At 47.8% G+C, this 14,780-nt stretch overlaps 1 protein-coding gene across 1 annotated transcript in view; it reads right to left on the minus strand.

The window, feature by feature from the left end:
* The window catches only part of TNFRSF8 (TNF receptor superfamily member 8), an 86,851-nt gene that overhangs the window by 33,702 nt on the left and 38,369 nt on the right, over positions 1 to 14,780 (minus strand). The window contains exons 5-7 of the mRNA XM_060204960.1: positions 14,574 to 14,667; positions 14,118 to 14,254; positions 8,930 to 9,046 (exon numbers count right to left, since the gene is read on the minus strand). Of these exons, the coding sequence (XP_060060943.1) occupies positions 8,930 to 9,046; positions 14,118 to 14,254; positions 14,574 to 14,667 (348 nt within the window). The remainder of the gene's footprint in view (positions 1 to 8,929; positions 9,047 to 14,117; positions 14,255 to 14,573; positions 14,668 to 14,780) is intronic.

The following is a 14,780-nucleotide window of genomic DNA, read 5'->3' on the forward strand; positions in this document are numbered from 1 at the left end:
GGCGCGAGCGCTTCCACACTACGATCATCATCTCTGGCATTATGCTATTCCACCGCAGAATACTGTGCCCCAGTATGGTTCCCTAGCCCCCATGTCCACTTGGTCGACTCCAAATTATATTCCTCCATGAGGATAATTTCTGGAACCATCTGTTCCACCCTGGTTCCATGGCTGCCAGTTCTTAGCAACATCGCCCCGCCAGATATTCGTGGGGATGCGGCATCATCTAAGTTCATTTCCCACGTCTACGCTCCACCGGACCTGCCAGTATACGCGGATATCTTCGCCCACCCTGTCCAACGCTTGACGTCTCGTCACCCAATCTGGTCCCCTACGCCTACACTGAACTTCTCTGTTCCAGACTCTTGGAAACAGAGTTGGCAGTCAGCTGAGGTAAAGAACAAACACCTCATCACAGACCCCTGCAAGCGTCAACCCGGCTTTGACCTAGCATGTTATGATTGGGCCCTCCTCAATCGCTATCGAACAGGCCATGGCCGGTGCGCCGCTATGTTCCATCGCTGGGGAGCCAGAGACGACACGAACTGCCCCTGCGGCTACAGACAGACTATGACCCACATAAGTCAACGACTGCCACCTCTCCAGATTCAAAGGAGGTCTCGAAACTTTACATCAGGCTCAACCTGACGCTGTTGACTGGCTACGGAAGAAGGGCAAATGCTAGAAGAAGAAGATAAGGGAAAACACTAAGCAGAACTTGGAACGGAATTGGTATACTGCACCAAAGTGAAAGACTTTGGGGGTGGTGGGGGTGTACAGATCCTGGAACATGATGGCAGAGGAGGACCTAGAGGGGGTAGAATTGTTACGTGGAAATCTGAGAAATGGAGACCAAGTGGTGGTGCACCTGGTTAAGCACACACATTACAATGCACAAGGACGCAGGTTCAAGCCCCCAGTCCCCACCTGCAGGGGAAAAGCTTCACAAGTAGTGAAGCAGGGATGCAAGTGTCTCTCTGCTTCTTTCCCTCTTTATCTCTCCTCCCCTCTCAAATTCTCTCTGTCTCTACCCAATAACAAATAAATAAAAATAATTTTAAAAGAAAACTGAGAAATGTTATACATGTTACACATATACCAACTACTTTTTTTTTTTTTTTTGCCTCCAGGGTTATTGCTGGAGCTCAGTGCCTGCACCACAAATTGACTGCTCCTGGAAACCTTTTTGTTCCCCTTTTGTTGTCCTTGTTGTTTTATCGTTGTTGTGGTTATTATTGTTGTTATTGATGTTGTCATTGTTGGATAGGACAGAGAGAAATGGAGAGAGGAGGGGAAGACAGAGAAGGGGAGAGAGAGACAGACACCTGCAGACCTGCTTCACTACCTGTGAAGGGACTCCCCTGCAGGTGGGGAGCCGGGGGCTCAAACCGGGATCCTGACGTTCCCACTTGCACTTAACCCACTGCGCTACCACCCGACCCCCCCCCCAACTGCTGCATTTTACTGTTGACTATAAAGCATTAATCCCCCAATAAAGAAAAAAAGAATATTCCCACCACTCTAGAAAGCCTCCCACTACAACCAGCCCCCCAGGCAGACACCGTGACTGAACTGTCTTGTCCTTATGGACCAGTTCCACACAGCTGAATTCTTTCAGTGTGAAGTCTGGCTCCTGTCACTCAGCTTAAGGTTCCGGGGCCTCATTCCCACTGTGTGTGCCAGCTCTTCCTTCTTTCCCACGACCCAGCAGCTCTGTGCTAAGTGTCTGCACCACCACCCACTGGAGGACACTAGGGTCACTTCTGGCCTGGCGCTAATGTGAAGAAGGCAGCTGTGTTTCCATGTACAATTCAGTGAGGACATAGGATTTCACAGAGTCCAGGGGCAGGGAGTGGCTATGTCACTGCCAGCCAGGCAGAATGTCTTTGAGGACGAATTCACATCTGATCACTTCTGATCTGAGCCAGCCCCCTCTCTGTAAGAACAGACACTGCAGAGCTGGAAGGTCTGGGGAGGGGGAGCTCTTTTCTTTTTTTTCTGCCTCCAGGGTTATCGCTGAGGCTTGGTGCTGACTTTTGGAATCCACTATTCCTGGCGGCCATTTTTTCCATTTTATTGCATAGGACATAGAGAAATTGAGAGAGGAGGGGGAGATAGAAAAGGAGAGAGACAGAGAGACACCTGTAGACCTGCTTCACTGCTTGTGAAGCGTCCCCTCTTGTAGGTGGGGAGCCGGGGGCTTGAACTGGGATTCCTCATTGTACCACACCTCCTTCCTGGAGACTGTGGGCACTTTCCTAAAAGTTCACAATTAATTACTTTTCTAGAGCAGATATGAGAGGGAAACTAGAGAGAATTCAGAAAATTTTAGCTGGAAAGGAATTCCAGTAAACCTACCCAATCCCTCCTTCCTGGTCGTGAAAAGCAAGATTCCCTGTGAGTACTTAGCTGCTATAACTGATTGTTTTGCTTCTGTAACCTGAGGCTAACTTTGCTTGCTTGCCTGACTCAAAATGGTAAAAAAGAAAAAAAGAAAGTTAAACTTGCATTCATGACCAACAGCTCACAGGGTGACCTAGGCTCTCTGTCCAAGCAAATAAAGTTCCTTTCTCCTTCACCCATCTTGGCTCCAGTCTCCTGGAATACTAATGTCTTTCCTTGACAGAACTGACCCACATTGGAACTAGCTGATGCCTGGCACCCTCCCTCTCACCCCCAGGTCCCTGGTCACAGAACCACCCTGGTCTGGTAAAAAATAACCACCACCACCATCCCCCACACTGACAGCCCTTCCATCTAAACACATTTACAGATTTTTCCTGAACGGCTTTGAAGGCAAAACAAGGCTAGGACTGACTCCTTGGATCAACAGAACCCGGAGCAACCTTCCTCTCCTGGGAACCATCAAATCACTCCCCCATTAGGTGAAGCCCAAGGGCCTTAGGCTATGAGAAAGGTGCAAATCTACTATGATAATTTCTATTTGTTTGCAAATTAGTGTTCAAATTAGTATTTCAAACACCAATGAGCTCCAATGAGAGTTGAGAGGGTGCAGTGGGGGTAGATAGCATAATGGTGATGCAAAGAGACTCTCATGCCTGAAGCTCCCAGGTTCAATTCCTCACATCACCATAAACCAGAGCTGAGCAGTGCTCTGGTAAAAAGAAATAATACTAATTAATAGAGCCTACCTACTCTTAGTTCCAATTTAGAAAAAAAGAAAGGAAAGGAAAAGAAAAAAGGTTGTTACTTAGCAGGCTGAGCTAGCTCTCTCTCTAAATCCAAACAGCCGCTCTTGGGCCATCTAAAGAGACATAGCCTCAACATCAAGGTCAAATGGGTTCTCTTATTGCAAGGAATGAAATGAGATTTCCATCATTATCTTTGACATCATTATCTTTGAATTTATTTTTTATTGTCTTTATTTATTTAGTGGATAAAGAGAGCCAGAAATCGGGGCCACTTGGCCCCAAGCCAACAATTCTTTGTTCAGTTAATTTGCAATTAAGTTTAAAAGCAGAATAAAAACTATTTAGGCATTACAGGCCCTGAAAGTCCCTTCTCCCTTTCCCTCTGCCCCACCCCCCTTGTGTTTGTTCTAAGAAAGTTACTTGAAGATGTAATCCAACTAGCATTGGGGGGGGAGGGGGACAAAAACAAAGAATTCATGGAATGTAGAAAACAAGTGACCGTGTCCCCAGAGAGTAGGGAGAGGAAGTTGTAGGCTACTGTTGTACTGCAGACTGGTGGAGCCCACACAGAGGAGGAAAAGAAGTGGAGGGAAGGCCAGGAGCAGTCTGGGTAAAGGAAGGGGCCAGTCCCATGATCTGCAGAGTTAGAAGATGACATGGTGAAGGCTCGCTTTGTCATCAACAAGAAAAAGAAAAGCAACTCAAAACGCTAGAGAAAATAAAGAACTGTTGGTGCTGGGTTGAGTGCACATGTTAGAGTGCACAAGGACCCAGGTTCAAACCCCGGGTCCCCACTGCAGGAGGAAAGCTTCACAAGTGGTGAAGCAGGACTACAGGTCTCTCCCCCACCCCATCTCCCCTGCCTCTCAATTTCTGGGTGTCTCTATCTAATAAATAAATAAAAATAATTAAAATAAAGAAAAAGAATTGTAGGCTCAGACTTCAGCAGGAGCTGCTACGGCCCAAAGGAGAATGTCATTTCAGCAGCCCAGAGGGTCACTGCAAAGCTCCGGTGGGGGGGGGGGGGCAGGATCCTACTGTCCTGTGTGAGCAGCCAAGGTTTCCAGACCCCGAACACTCCATGGGAGAGGTATGGCGCTAGGGGGCTTTGGGGCTGATGTCTCTCTTGCTGCGTCTATATCTATATACAGATATAGGTACAGAGGGGGAGAGGAGGAGGAGGAGTCTATAATAGTCAAGCCCTGGAGATGAAAAAAGAGAGAGAAAGAAAGAAGGAAAGAAGAGGCCAGGTTAAGCACTCATAGTACTAAGCACAAGGATCTGGGTTCAAGCCCCAGGCTCCCCACCTGCAGCACAGATGGTTCATAAGCAGTGAAACAGGTCTACAGGTGTCTCTCTATCTCTCCCCCTTGCTATCTCCCTCTTTTCTCTCAAGTTCTCTCTGTCCTGTCCAATAAAAAGGAAAAAAAGAAGGATGCCAGGACAAGTGGATTTGTAGTGCCAACACTGAGCCCCAGTGATAACCCTGGAGGCAAAAAAAAAAAAAGGAAGGAAGGAAGGAAGGAAGGTCAGGTGGTAGCGCACCAGGTTAAGGACACACTGTGTGAAGCGTAAGGATCCCAGTTCGAGCCTCCAGCTCCCACCTGCAGGGGAGTCGCTTCACAGGTGGTGAAGCAGGTCTGCAGGTGTCTGTCTTTCTTTCCCCCTCTCTGTCTTCCCCTCCTCTCTCCATTTCTCTGTCCTATCTAACAATGATGACATCAACAACAACAATAAAAAACAAGGGCAACAAAAGGGATAAATAAATATAAAAAAAAATTTTAATAAAATAAAATTTATTTATTTATCATTCTGAGAGAGATGGAGAAAAATTGAGAAGGGAGGGGGAGACAGAGAGGGAGAGACACAGGGGTAGGGCAGTGCACTGGGTTAAGTCCACATAATATGAAGTACTAGGGCCCGTGCAAGGATGCAGGTCCCAGCCCCCGGCTCCCCACCTGCATAGGAGATGCTTCACAAGCAGTGAAGCAGGGCTGCAGGTGTCTCTCTTTCTCTCCCCCTCTCTATCTTCCCCTCCTCTCTCAATTTCTCTCTGTCCTGTCTAACAAAAAGGGGAAAAAATGGTCTCCAAGAGCAGTGGATTCATAGTACCAGCACCAAGCCCCAGCAATAACCCTGGAGGCACGAAAGAAAGAAAGAAAGAAAGAAAGAAAGAAAGAAAGAAAGAAAGAAAGAAAGAGAGAGAAAGAAAGAAAGAAAGAAAGAAAGAAGAAAAGAGAGTGTGAAACAGAGAGACATCTGCAGCACTGCATCACCACTCGTGAAGCTTTTCCGCTGCAGGTGAGGACCAGGGGCTTGAACCTGGGTCTTTGTGCACTGTCATGTGAGCACTTAACCAGGTGCGCCACTGCCTGGCCTCACTGATGGAATTTTGTTGTTGTTGTTGTGATATCAGTATTTTTGTTATTGGCGGTGTTGCCACAGCCTCAACGCTCAAGACTGTATTTTTTCAGACAGAATGAAAGCCAGAAACAGAAAACCAGAGACAGAGACAAAGGGGTCATGAGACACTCGAGCGCCATGGCTTTCTCCAGAGCAGGAAGGGCTGGGACGAAACCTGGCTTTGACGTGTAGCAAAGCTCTAACCAGGCAAGCTGTGTTAGCAGCCCTCAGCCTGTCCCTTCCATGGTGTGCGTCCTCCCTGAGGAAGAGGCCTGCCTCGAACCTTGGGCCTGTGGGTGTAGTGTGAGCAGGCAGCCCTCACTCCAGGGCAACCCAGACAGGGACAGCATGCAAACAGGTTCACCCCAACATCTAGAGGACTCTGCAATCCAAGAAGATCTGTGTACACCTATGTTCACAGCAGCACAATTTGTAATAGTCAAAACCTGGAAGCAACCCAGGTGTCCAACAACAGATGAGAGGCTGAGCAAGCTGTGGCCTATATTTTACTGTCGACTGTAAACCGTGAATCCCCCAATAAAGAAGAAAGAAAACAAATCTACAGTGGCCCAGGAGGTGGCGCAGTGGATAAAGCAGGAGGCCCTGAATGGGATGCCCTGTGTTGCACGGGCCAGAGTGACGCTCTGATTCTCTCTCCCTCTTTCTTTCTTTCCTCTCTTTTTTTCTTTCCTCTCTCTCTTTCTTTCTTTCTTTCTTTCTTTCTTTCTTTCTTTCTTTCTTTTCTTTTTTTCCTCCAGTATTACCTCTGGGACTCAGTGCCAGCATTATGAATCCATTGCTCCTGGTGGCCATTTTTTTTCCCATTTGGTTGGACAGGACAGAGAGAAATGGAGGAGGGGGAGAGAGAGAGAGAGAGGGAGAGAGAGACACCTAGACATGCCTTAAGCACCATTAGAGAAAAAAGCTGGTTATTTCCACCAGGAGGTCAAAACTCAGGTTCTGTCTGTCTGTCCAGATGACCAGTGCCCGTGCAGCCACTGCACCATCCTCTGTGTCACCTGCCTGCCCTGAGCACAGAGCAAGTCCCCCTCCCCCTCCAATGCCTACTGCCTCCATGGAATCAATTCAGGGGTGCAGAGTGTGTGGGGGCTTCCTCTGCATGGTGCCACATGCTACCACCCTTCTCCTGTATTCTGCCTCCCCGGAATGTGTCAGGGTCTGTCTGCTGATGTTCTGGCACTTTAATGTGGCCAGGGCTCCACAGGAAGAAAAGAAAATAGGGCTGAGGGCAGATAGCATAGTGGTTATACAAACAGACTCTCATGCTTGAGGCTCTAAAGTCCCAGGTTCAAACCCATGTACTACCATAAGCCAGAGCTGAGCAGGGCTCTGGGAAACATAAATAAATGAATAAAAACTGGTTTTGCAATCTGAGGGGCTCAGGGGGAGAGCATTGTCCTTGCAAACATGAAGTCCAGTTCCCAGCACCACACATGCCACAATGCTGCTCTGACCTCTCTATGTTATGAGATTCATAATAATAATAATAATCTTTAAAAAAGAAAGAGAAAGTCGGGAGTCAGGCAGTAGCCCAGCGGGTTAAGTGCACGTGACGCAAAGCGTGAGGCTGGCTTAAGGATCCCGGTTCGAGCCCCCGGCTCCCCACCTGCAGGGGAGTCGCTTCACAGGCGGTGAAGCAGGTCTGCAGGTGTCTGTCTTTCTCTCCCCCTCTCTGTGTTCCCCTCCTCTCTCCATTTCTCTCTGTCCTATCTAACGACGGCGATATCAATAACAAGAACAATAACTACAATAACAATGAAAAACAACAAAGGCAACAAAAGGGAAAATAAATTAATATTTAAAAAAACTAAAAAAAAAAAAAAAGATAGAAAGAGAAAGGACCCAAAGGACAGAGTGAGCGGGTGAGATACAGATGAGCCAAGACTAGCAGAGGCGCGCCAGTTACTTTAAGCTGGAGGAAGATGAGGAGACAGCTCCCTGGTAGAGGGCAGGCCTTGCCTGTGCATGGGGCCGTGTCCAAGCCCACACGCACTGGGCGCACCACAGAGAGCACAGTGGATGGGGAGAGCAGTTCTGAGGGGTCCGTCCTCTCTGTCTGTCTCTCTCCCTTCTCTCCCTACTTCAAGCTCCCCATACACACACACAGAAAAAGGGGGGGGGAAGGAAAGAGAAAGGAAGGGAGGGAGGGAAACTGGCAGTGTGGTGCCCAGAGTCCATTCCTTTTTGCTATAAAGATAATAATAATGATAATAATGATGTTAATAAAACTGGGTTGAAGTTCATAAGCACTCCTGTCTCTGCTTCTGAATGTTTGGAATTTGCAATGACAAAATTGAAACAGACAGATAAACAAAAAGATTTTACACCCTAAAGAAGTTATAGGGGGAGTCGGGCAGTAGTGCAGCAGGTTAAGCGCACGTGGCGCAAAGCGCAAGGACAGGCATAAGGATCCCAGTTCGAGCCCCCAGCTCCCCACCTACAGGGGAGTCGCTTCACAGGCAGTGAAGCAGGTCTGCAGGTGTCTGTCTCTCTCTCCCCTCCTCTGTCTTCCCCTCCTCTCTCCATTTCTCTCTGTCCCATCCAACAACGACGATAGCAATAACAACAATGATAAACAACAAAGACAACAAAAGGGAAAATAAATACATATTTTAAAAATTTAAAAAAGAAGTTATGGGATATATATTCCATGGAATACTACTCTGCAATCAAAAAAAGATGAGACTGTGTTCCAAAATGGATGGAACTGGAGGGGATGATGCTTAGTGAAGTCAGTAAAGAGATGAAAGACGGCTGCCAGATGGCTTCACTCAGGGGGAATCTAGAGACCTGACTCACATGAACTTGACAGCAAAGAAAAACTCTGCAGATGGAGTTCATATCTGGTTTGGGTGAGGACTGCATATGGTCGAGTGGTACACTGGCCTCTTTCAAATAAATAAATTAGATGTGTGGTTTTGTTTTTGTTTGTTTGTTTGTTTTCTCAAATTCAAAAGGTAAAATGCTAAATGTTTTCTTGAATCACAAGTTTAAAGGGCCAGTGAAATATTTGAACCCAGTCCCCTTCCCACTGTAGGAAGCTCCAGTGCCTTGCCCCACCCCCTCAGTAAATAAATGAATAAAAAAGTAAAAGAAAAGGTTTCACAGTGCATTTATATATTGGGAGTTTTCTGCACACTCTATTTGTGACTGAAACTAGAAAGCCATGTGGAGGTGGCACAGTGGATAAAACACTGACTCTCAAGCATGAGATCCTGAGTTCAATCCCCGGCAGCACATGTACCAAAGTGATTTCTGGTTCTTTCTCTCTATCTTCTCTGTGAATGAATAAAATCCCTCCAAGCCTGTCTGCTCAGGGAAGAAGTTCCGTGGACGGTAGGCCAGGCCCTTACCTCCACTGCAGCTCACACAAGCTGTGCAGCGGCCGGCTTGGTCCAGGTAATACTCAAGTTCACAACGCCGCCTACAGTCCCCGGACCCCGGTGAGCACAGCTGCTGGGAGGCCAGCTCTGGAGAAAGAAGCAGGAAGCTCCAGGCCAGGCCCCTGGGAAAGGCTTCTTCCCTCCCCAGGCTCTACAGCCCCCCAGCTCCACAGTCAGCCTCCAAACTCCAAGCACGTCAGATTATGTCAGAGCCAGGGAGAGGGAGAATGTGTCTCAGGGCACACAGAGAGGGAGTGCTATCTGCCCTCTAACCACCCACCCCTCACTCCACCTGCACTGCCCTCTGCCACCCACTCAGCCTGAGCACGGCCCCTCTCCCCACCTGTCTCACTCATGAGGCATTGTCCTGCTCAGAGATCTGGGGGCCACTCTTCCTTGGTCACCAATCAAAGATGCCCACCACTACAACTTCTGTTGTGTGTGGACCCGGGGACTCCCCTGGCAATGGAGTAGGGCCAGGCAGGGAAGGTGAGGGCCAAGGACTAATCAGAAGGTGGGACAATGCTCTGGGCTTTCTAATAAAAGTATATGCATATGGGGCTGTGGCTGTACCCACCCCCAGGGTCAAGGGTAGGCAAAAGGGTCATATCCCAGGAGATATGGGTAGGGTGTGTCTGAGACTGCAGAGGAAAAGGCCCACAGAGCCAAACATAAAGGGTTCTAGTAGAAAGGACAAGATGGACTGACTTGGCAACATGAAAATTTAAATCTTCAGGGAGTCAGGCGGTAGAGCAGTGGATTAAGCGCAAGTGGCGCAAAGCACAAGGACCGGCGTAAGGATCACAGTTCCTGGCTCCTCACCTGCAGGGGAGTTGCTTCACAAGCGGTGAAGCAGGTCTGCAGGTGTCTGTCTTTCTCTCCCCCTCTCTGTCTTCCCCTCCTCTCTCCATTTATCTCTCTGTCCTACCCAACAACAACGATATCAATAATGAATACAACAATAAAACAATAAGAACAACAAAAGGGAATAGATAAATAAATATTTACAAATTAAAGAAAGAAAATTAAAAATCTTCACCCAAAAAAGCCATAAAGAGGGGGCCAGGTGGTGGCACACCAGGTTAAGTGCACATAGTATGAAGCACAAGGATCCCAGTTCGAGCCCCCAGCTCCCACCTGCAGGGGTGGGGGCACTTCACGGGAGGTAAAGCAGGTCTGCAGGTGTCTCTCTGTCTGTCTCCCTTTCTGTCTCCGCTCCCCTCAATTCTCTCTGTCCTGTCCAGTACAATGAGAAAAATGGCCACAGCCACAGTGAATTTGTAGTGCTGGCATCAGGCCCCAGTGATAACCCTAGAGGCAAAAACAAAACAAAACAAACAAAAAAAGAAAAAGAAAGAAAGAAAGAAAGAAAGGAAGGAAGGAAGGAAGGAAGGAAGAAAGAAAGAAAGAAAGAGAGAAAGAAAGAAAGAGAGAAAGAAAGAAAGAAAGGAAGAAAGAAAAGAAACCATAAAGAGAATGAGATTGTTCCACCATCCACCACAGCCAAGGAGTGGAAGCCACCATCAGCGAACAGTTGGATAAAGAAGTTAGGAGGGCGAGGGAGACAGCATAATGGTTCTACAAAGAGACTCTTATGCCTGAGGCTCCAAAGTCCCAGATTCAATCCCCTGAACTACCATAAACCGGAGCTGAGCAGTAAAAGAAAAAATAAGTAAGTTATGGGATGTGGGGCCAGGCAGTGGCACACATGGTTAAGCACTCATATTACAGTGCGCAAAGACTAAGGTTCAAGTCCCTAGTCCCCACCTACAGGGGGAAAGCTTCATGAGTAGTGAAGTAGTCTCTTTCCCTCTTTGTCTCTCTCTCTCTTTTAAAAAAATTTTTATTTATTAATGAGAAAGTAGGAGGAGAGAGAGAGAGAGAAAGAACCAGATTATCACTCTGGTACATGAGTTGTCGGGAATTGAACTCAGGATCTCATGCTTGAGAATCTAATGCTTTATCCACTGTACCACCTCCCAGACCACATCTCTCTCCCTCCCTATCTCCCCTCTTCTGCTCAATTTATCTCTGTCTCTATCCAATTACAATAAATAAAAATATTTAAAATAAAGAAGTTATGGGCGGTGTATTGCACCAAAGGAAAGGACTCTGGTCTGGGGGGTGGGGGAGGGTTCAGGTCTTGGAACATGATGGCAGAGGACCTAGTGGTGGTTGTATTGTTTTGTAGAAAACTGGGAAATGTTATGCACATGCAGACTATAGTATTTTACTGTTGACTATAACCATTAATCCCCCAGTAAATAAAAAAATTTTAAAAGAAGTTATGGGATATATACCCCACGGAATACTACGCCGTAGTTTACAAAGATGATGCTGTGTCCTTCAGGACAAAATGGGTGGGGCTGGAGGTGATGATGTTCAGTGAAGTAAGCAAGGAGGTGAAAGATAACTACTAGATGGCTTCCCTCGTATGTGAAATAGAGAGAGTTGAAATACGTGAATGTGAGGGGGAGTAGCCACGCAGCACATTGTCTCTGAGACTTCACGAGAACTCTGGTGTCACCGGTGTGAGAACAAGGCACAAGGGTGGAGGGGAGACAGGACTTTCATGGTGAGTGTGGTGTGGGACTACAGTCCTGCAACTCGATTGCCGTGTGAACCATATCAAACCACTAGTGACTTAGAGACAGAGAGAAAGGCAGAGGGGGTATTTTCAATACTACTATGTCTTTTTAGTTAAAAAAATACTTTATTCTTCTTTTTATTGTTAGTTCCAAGAAAGAAAGGGGGGAAACTGGGGAAATTACTAAGAGAAATGTGATTTCTTGAATACTACTGTTGGGCAAAGGCTTCAACCTCAGATGTCTTACAAGTCAACTCAAACACAAAAACCCAGGAGAAATTAGAAGCTACACCCACATAAAAACTGGTCCTCCATTATTCGTTATCACTATAAAGTATGTCCAAGAAAACTGTAAATGTCTGTGGCAGGCAGCACCACACCTAGTTGAGCACTCATGTCACTATGAGCAAGGACCTGGCTTTGAGCCCCTTATCCACTCCCCACCTGCAGAGGAGAAGCTTCAGGAGTGGTGACATAGAGCTGTAGATGTCTGTCTTTCTTTCTCCCTCTCTATCTCCCCCTCCCCTCTCAACTTCTCTGAGATCTATCAAATTAAAAAAAAACAACCAGAATTAAAAAAGAAAATATGGCTTCCAGGAGCAATGGATTCACAGTGCTGGCACCAAGACCCAGTGATAACCCTGGGACTCTAGCCAGGAAGTCCTGGGGTTCCCACATAGATGTGATGGGCCTAGACTTCGAACAGACCCCTTTCTCCACCATCACTGGTCATCTCCATCAAGAACAGCATCATGGGAGTTGAGCGGTCGCGCAGTGGATTAAGCGCACTTGGCGTGAAGCGCAAGGACCGGTGTAAGGATCCCGGTTCGAGCCCCCGGCTCCCCACCTGCAGGGGAGTCACTCCACAGGCGGTGAAGCAGGTCTGCTGGTATCTATCTTTCTTTCCCCCCTCTGTCTTCCCCTCCTCTCTCCATTTCTCTCTGTCCTATCCAACAACAACATTAATGACAACAATAATAACTACAACAACAATAAAAAAACAAAGGGGAAATAAATAAATATTTAAAAAAAGAACAGCATCATAAGCCCTCTTTTGTGTCTTTCCAGGACCTTGTCCTCACTTTAGAGCCGCAATGGTGGGGACGGCCCCACTCTCTGAAGAGAGGCTGGTCAGCCTATTCTGCCCCTCAAGGAAGACAGGTCCAGACATGAGTGCAGCCTAGAATGTTCCAGCTGTGGCCATGGACTGAGAGCTCAGACTGACAGGGACTCAGAGGCCACACAGGCTACTGTGCTGAATGTGAACAGACATGGGCCTTGGGTCAGATCAGTGGGGTTTACAGTTAGTGGTATTTATATACTTTCCTCATGTTTGGGGGCTACTCTCTGCCCTGATTCAGCTCTCTAGTCCTGTTCTCAACTCTGACACCATTTGTTAGCTGTTAGCATGTTAGCTGTCAGGTTCAGGCAAAAATTACTAAAGTCATGGACGCCTTGGAATATATCTAAAATAGATTCTCTAGCTTCTTCATACACAAAGATCCCTAATTTCATCTGCTCTATTTTTACCTTTGGGTTCCTATTTATTGAACAATTTGCTTTATATCTTACTGCCTTTCAGCCACCAAGTTGCAGATGCTACCATGACACCATCCTGAACTCCATGGGCAGACGACCTCACCAATGTGTCCTGGAACGCCACCTCCCCAGAGCCCTGTCCCACTAGGGAAGGATAAACAGGCTGGGGAATGGATACACCTGCCAATGTCCATGTCCAGCGGAGAAGCAATTACAGAAGCCAGAAGTCCCACTTTCTGCTCCCCATAAAGAATGTTGGTCCGTGCTCCCAGAGGGATAAAGAATAGGGAAGCTTCCAATGGAGGGGATGGGACAGGGAACTCTGGTGGTGGGAACTGTGTGGGATTGCACCCCCGTTATCTTACAGTCTTGTTAATTGTTATTAAATCACTAATAAAAAAATGAATGAATGAATGAATATATTCCTGAGCAGGAAGAGCTGCTAAGCAATGAATAGGAGTGAGCTGAGGGCTCCTGTCCACTACTATGGAAACCAGGAAGGTGTCACATGGGTGTGTGCAAAGGTCCCCCCAGCTTCATCATGAGCTCAGGCGTACAGATATCTTCCACGTCCACTGGGTGTCAGAAGTGCTGAGTGAATGAATCCTTCCATCATCACCACTGGCCCTTGGGCTCGAACCCTCAGCCCCAAAAGATCAGGCCTGGAGTCACTACTCCTCCCCTCAGTGCCAGGAGACACCACAGCTCAGGACTGTCTCCCTGGGTTGCACTGACTTCCCACCATTTACCCATGGAAACAAACCTAGGGGTCAGGCGGTGATGCGCCTGATTAAATGCACACACTACAGTGCACAAGGATCCAGGTTCAAGCCCCTGGTCCCCACCTGCAGGGGGAAAGCTTCATGAGTGGTGAAGCAGGGCAGCAGGTGTCTGTCTCTCTCCCTCTCTATCTCCCCCTCCCCTCTCAATATCTCTCTATAATTATCTAATAATAAGTGAATAGCTATATATTTAAAAAAAAAAAAAAAACATTGAGAGAGAGGGACAACCCACATTTCCCAGGGAGGTTACCTGGGTTTTTTGGGGAGGGAGAGTCAGGCTGCATTTGGGGTGTGTCGTCCACAGCCGGGGGGCTGCCCTCTTCAATGGTCTTGGCATCAGAGCTGGCTGGTGTGGTCTGCAAGGACTTGGCCTGCAGGGTGGCACCACTGGGAAGGAAGCCGGAGATGGGACCTTCAGTTCTCTGGCTATGCCAAGGGAGAACAAAGGTTCCCGTAGCGGGTGTCTCCCAATCTCAGACTAGTCTACCATCTGCTCTGGAAACAAGGCCTAGGCATGCTCAGAACAAGCAGGGCACACAGGAGGCCTTCACATGACATGTGGCCTCGGCCAAGAGGCACCTGGAGTCCTTGCACCCTGGACTGAACCTCAACTCTCGCCCACCAGAGGGGCTTTGGGCATCAGTGCGGGTGCAGTTCAGCAACCTCAGACTCAGGCCGGTGAGGGGTAGGAAGGGCTGGGAGTCACCTGGCAGGCTGCAGGCAGTCCTCTGCGCTGGCACTGCAGTCAGGGCTGGTGGCTGGGGACGCAGGTCCACAGACAGTGTCCTTCTCTGCTGTGCCTGCAGGGGGGACAACAAAGCCTTCAGCTTTGGTACCTGTGCATCCAAAGTCTCCAAGAGCAGAACTGCCATTCTGAACTGCCATTCTGAACAGAGGTGTTGTGTGAAGAAAG

The sequence above is a fragment of the Erinaceus europaeus genome, chromosome 13 (genome assembly GCF_950295315.1).
Source record: "Erinaceus europaeus chromosome 13, mEriEur2.1, whole genome shotgun sequence".
NCBI lineage: Eukaryota > Metazoa > Chordata > Mammalia > Eulipotyphla > Erinaceidae > Erinaceus > Erinaceus europaeus.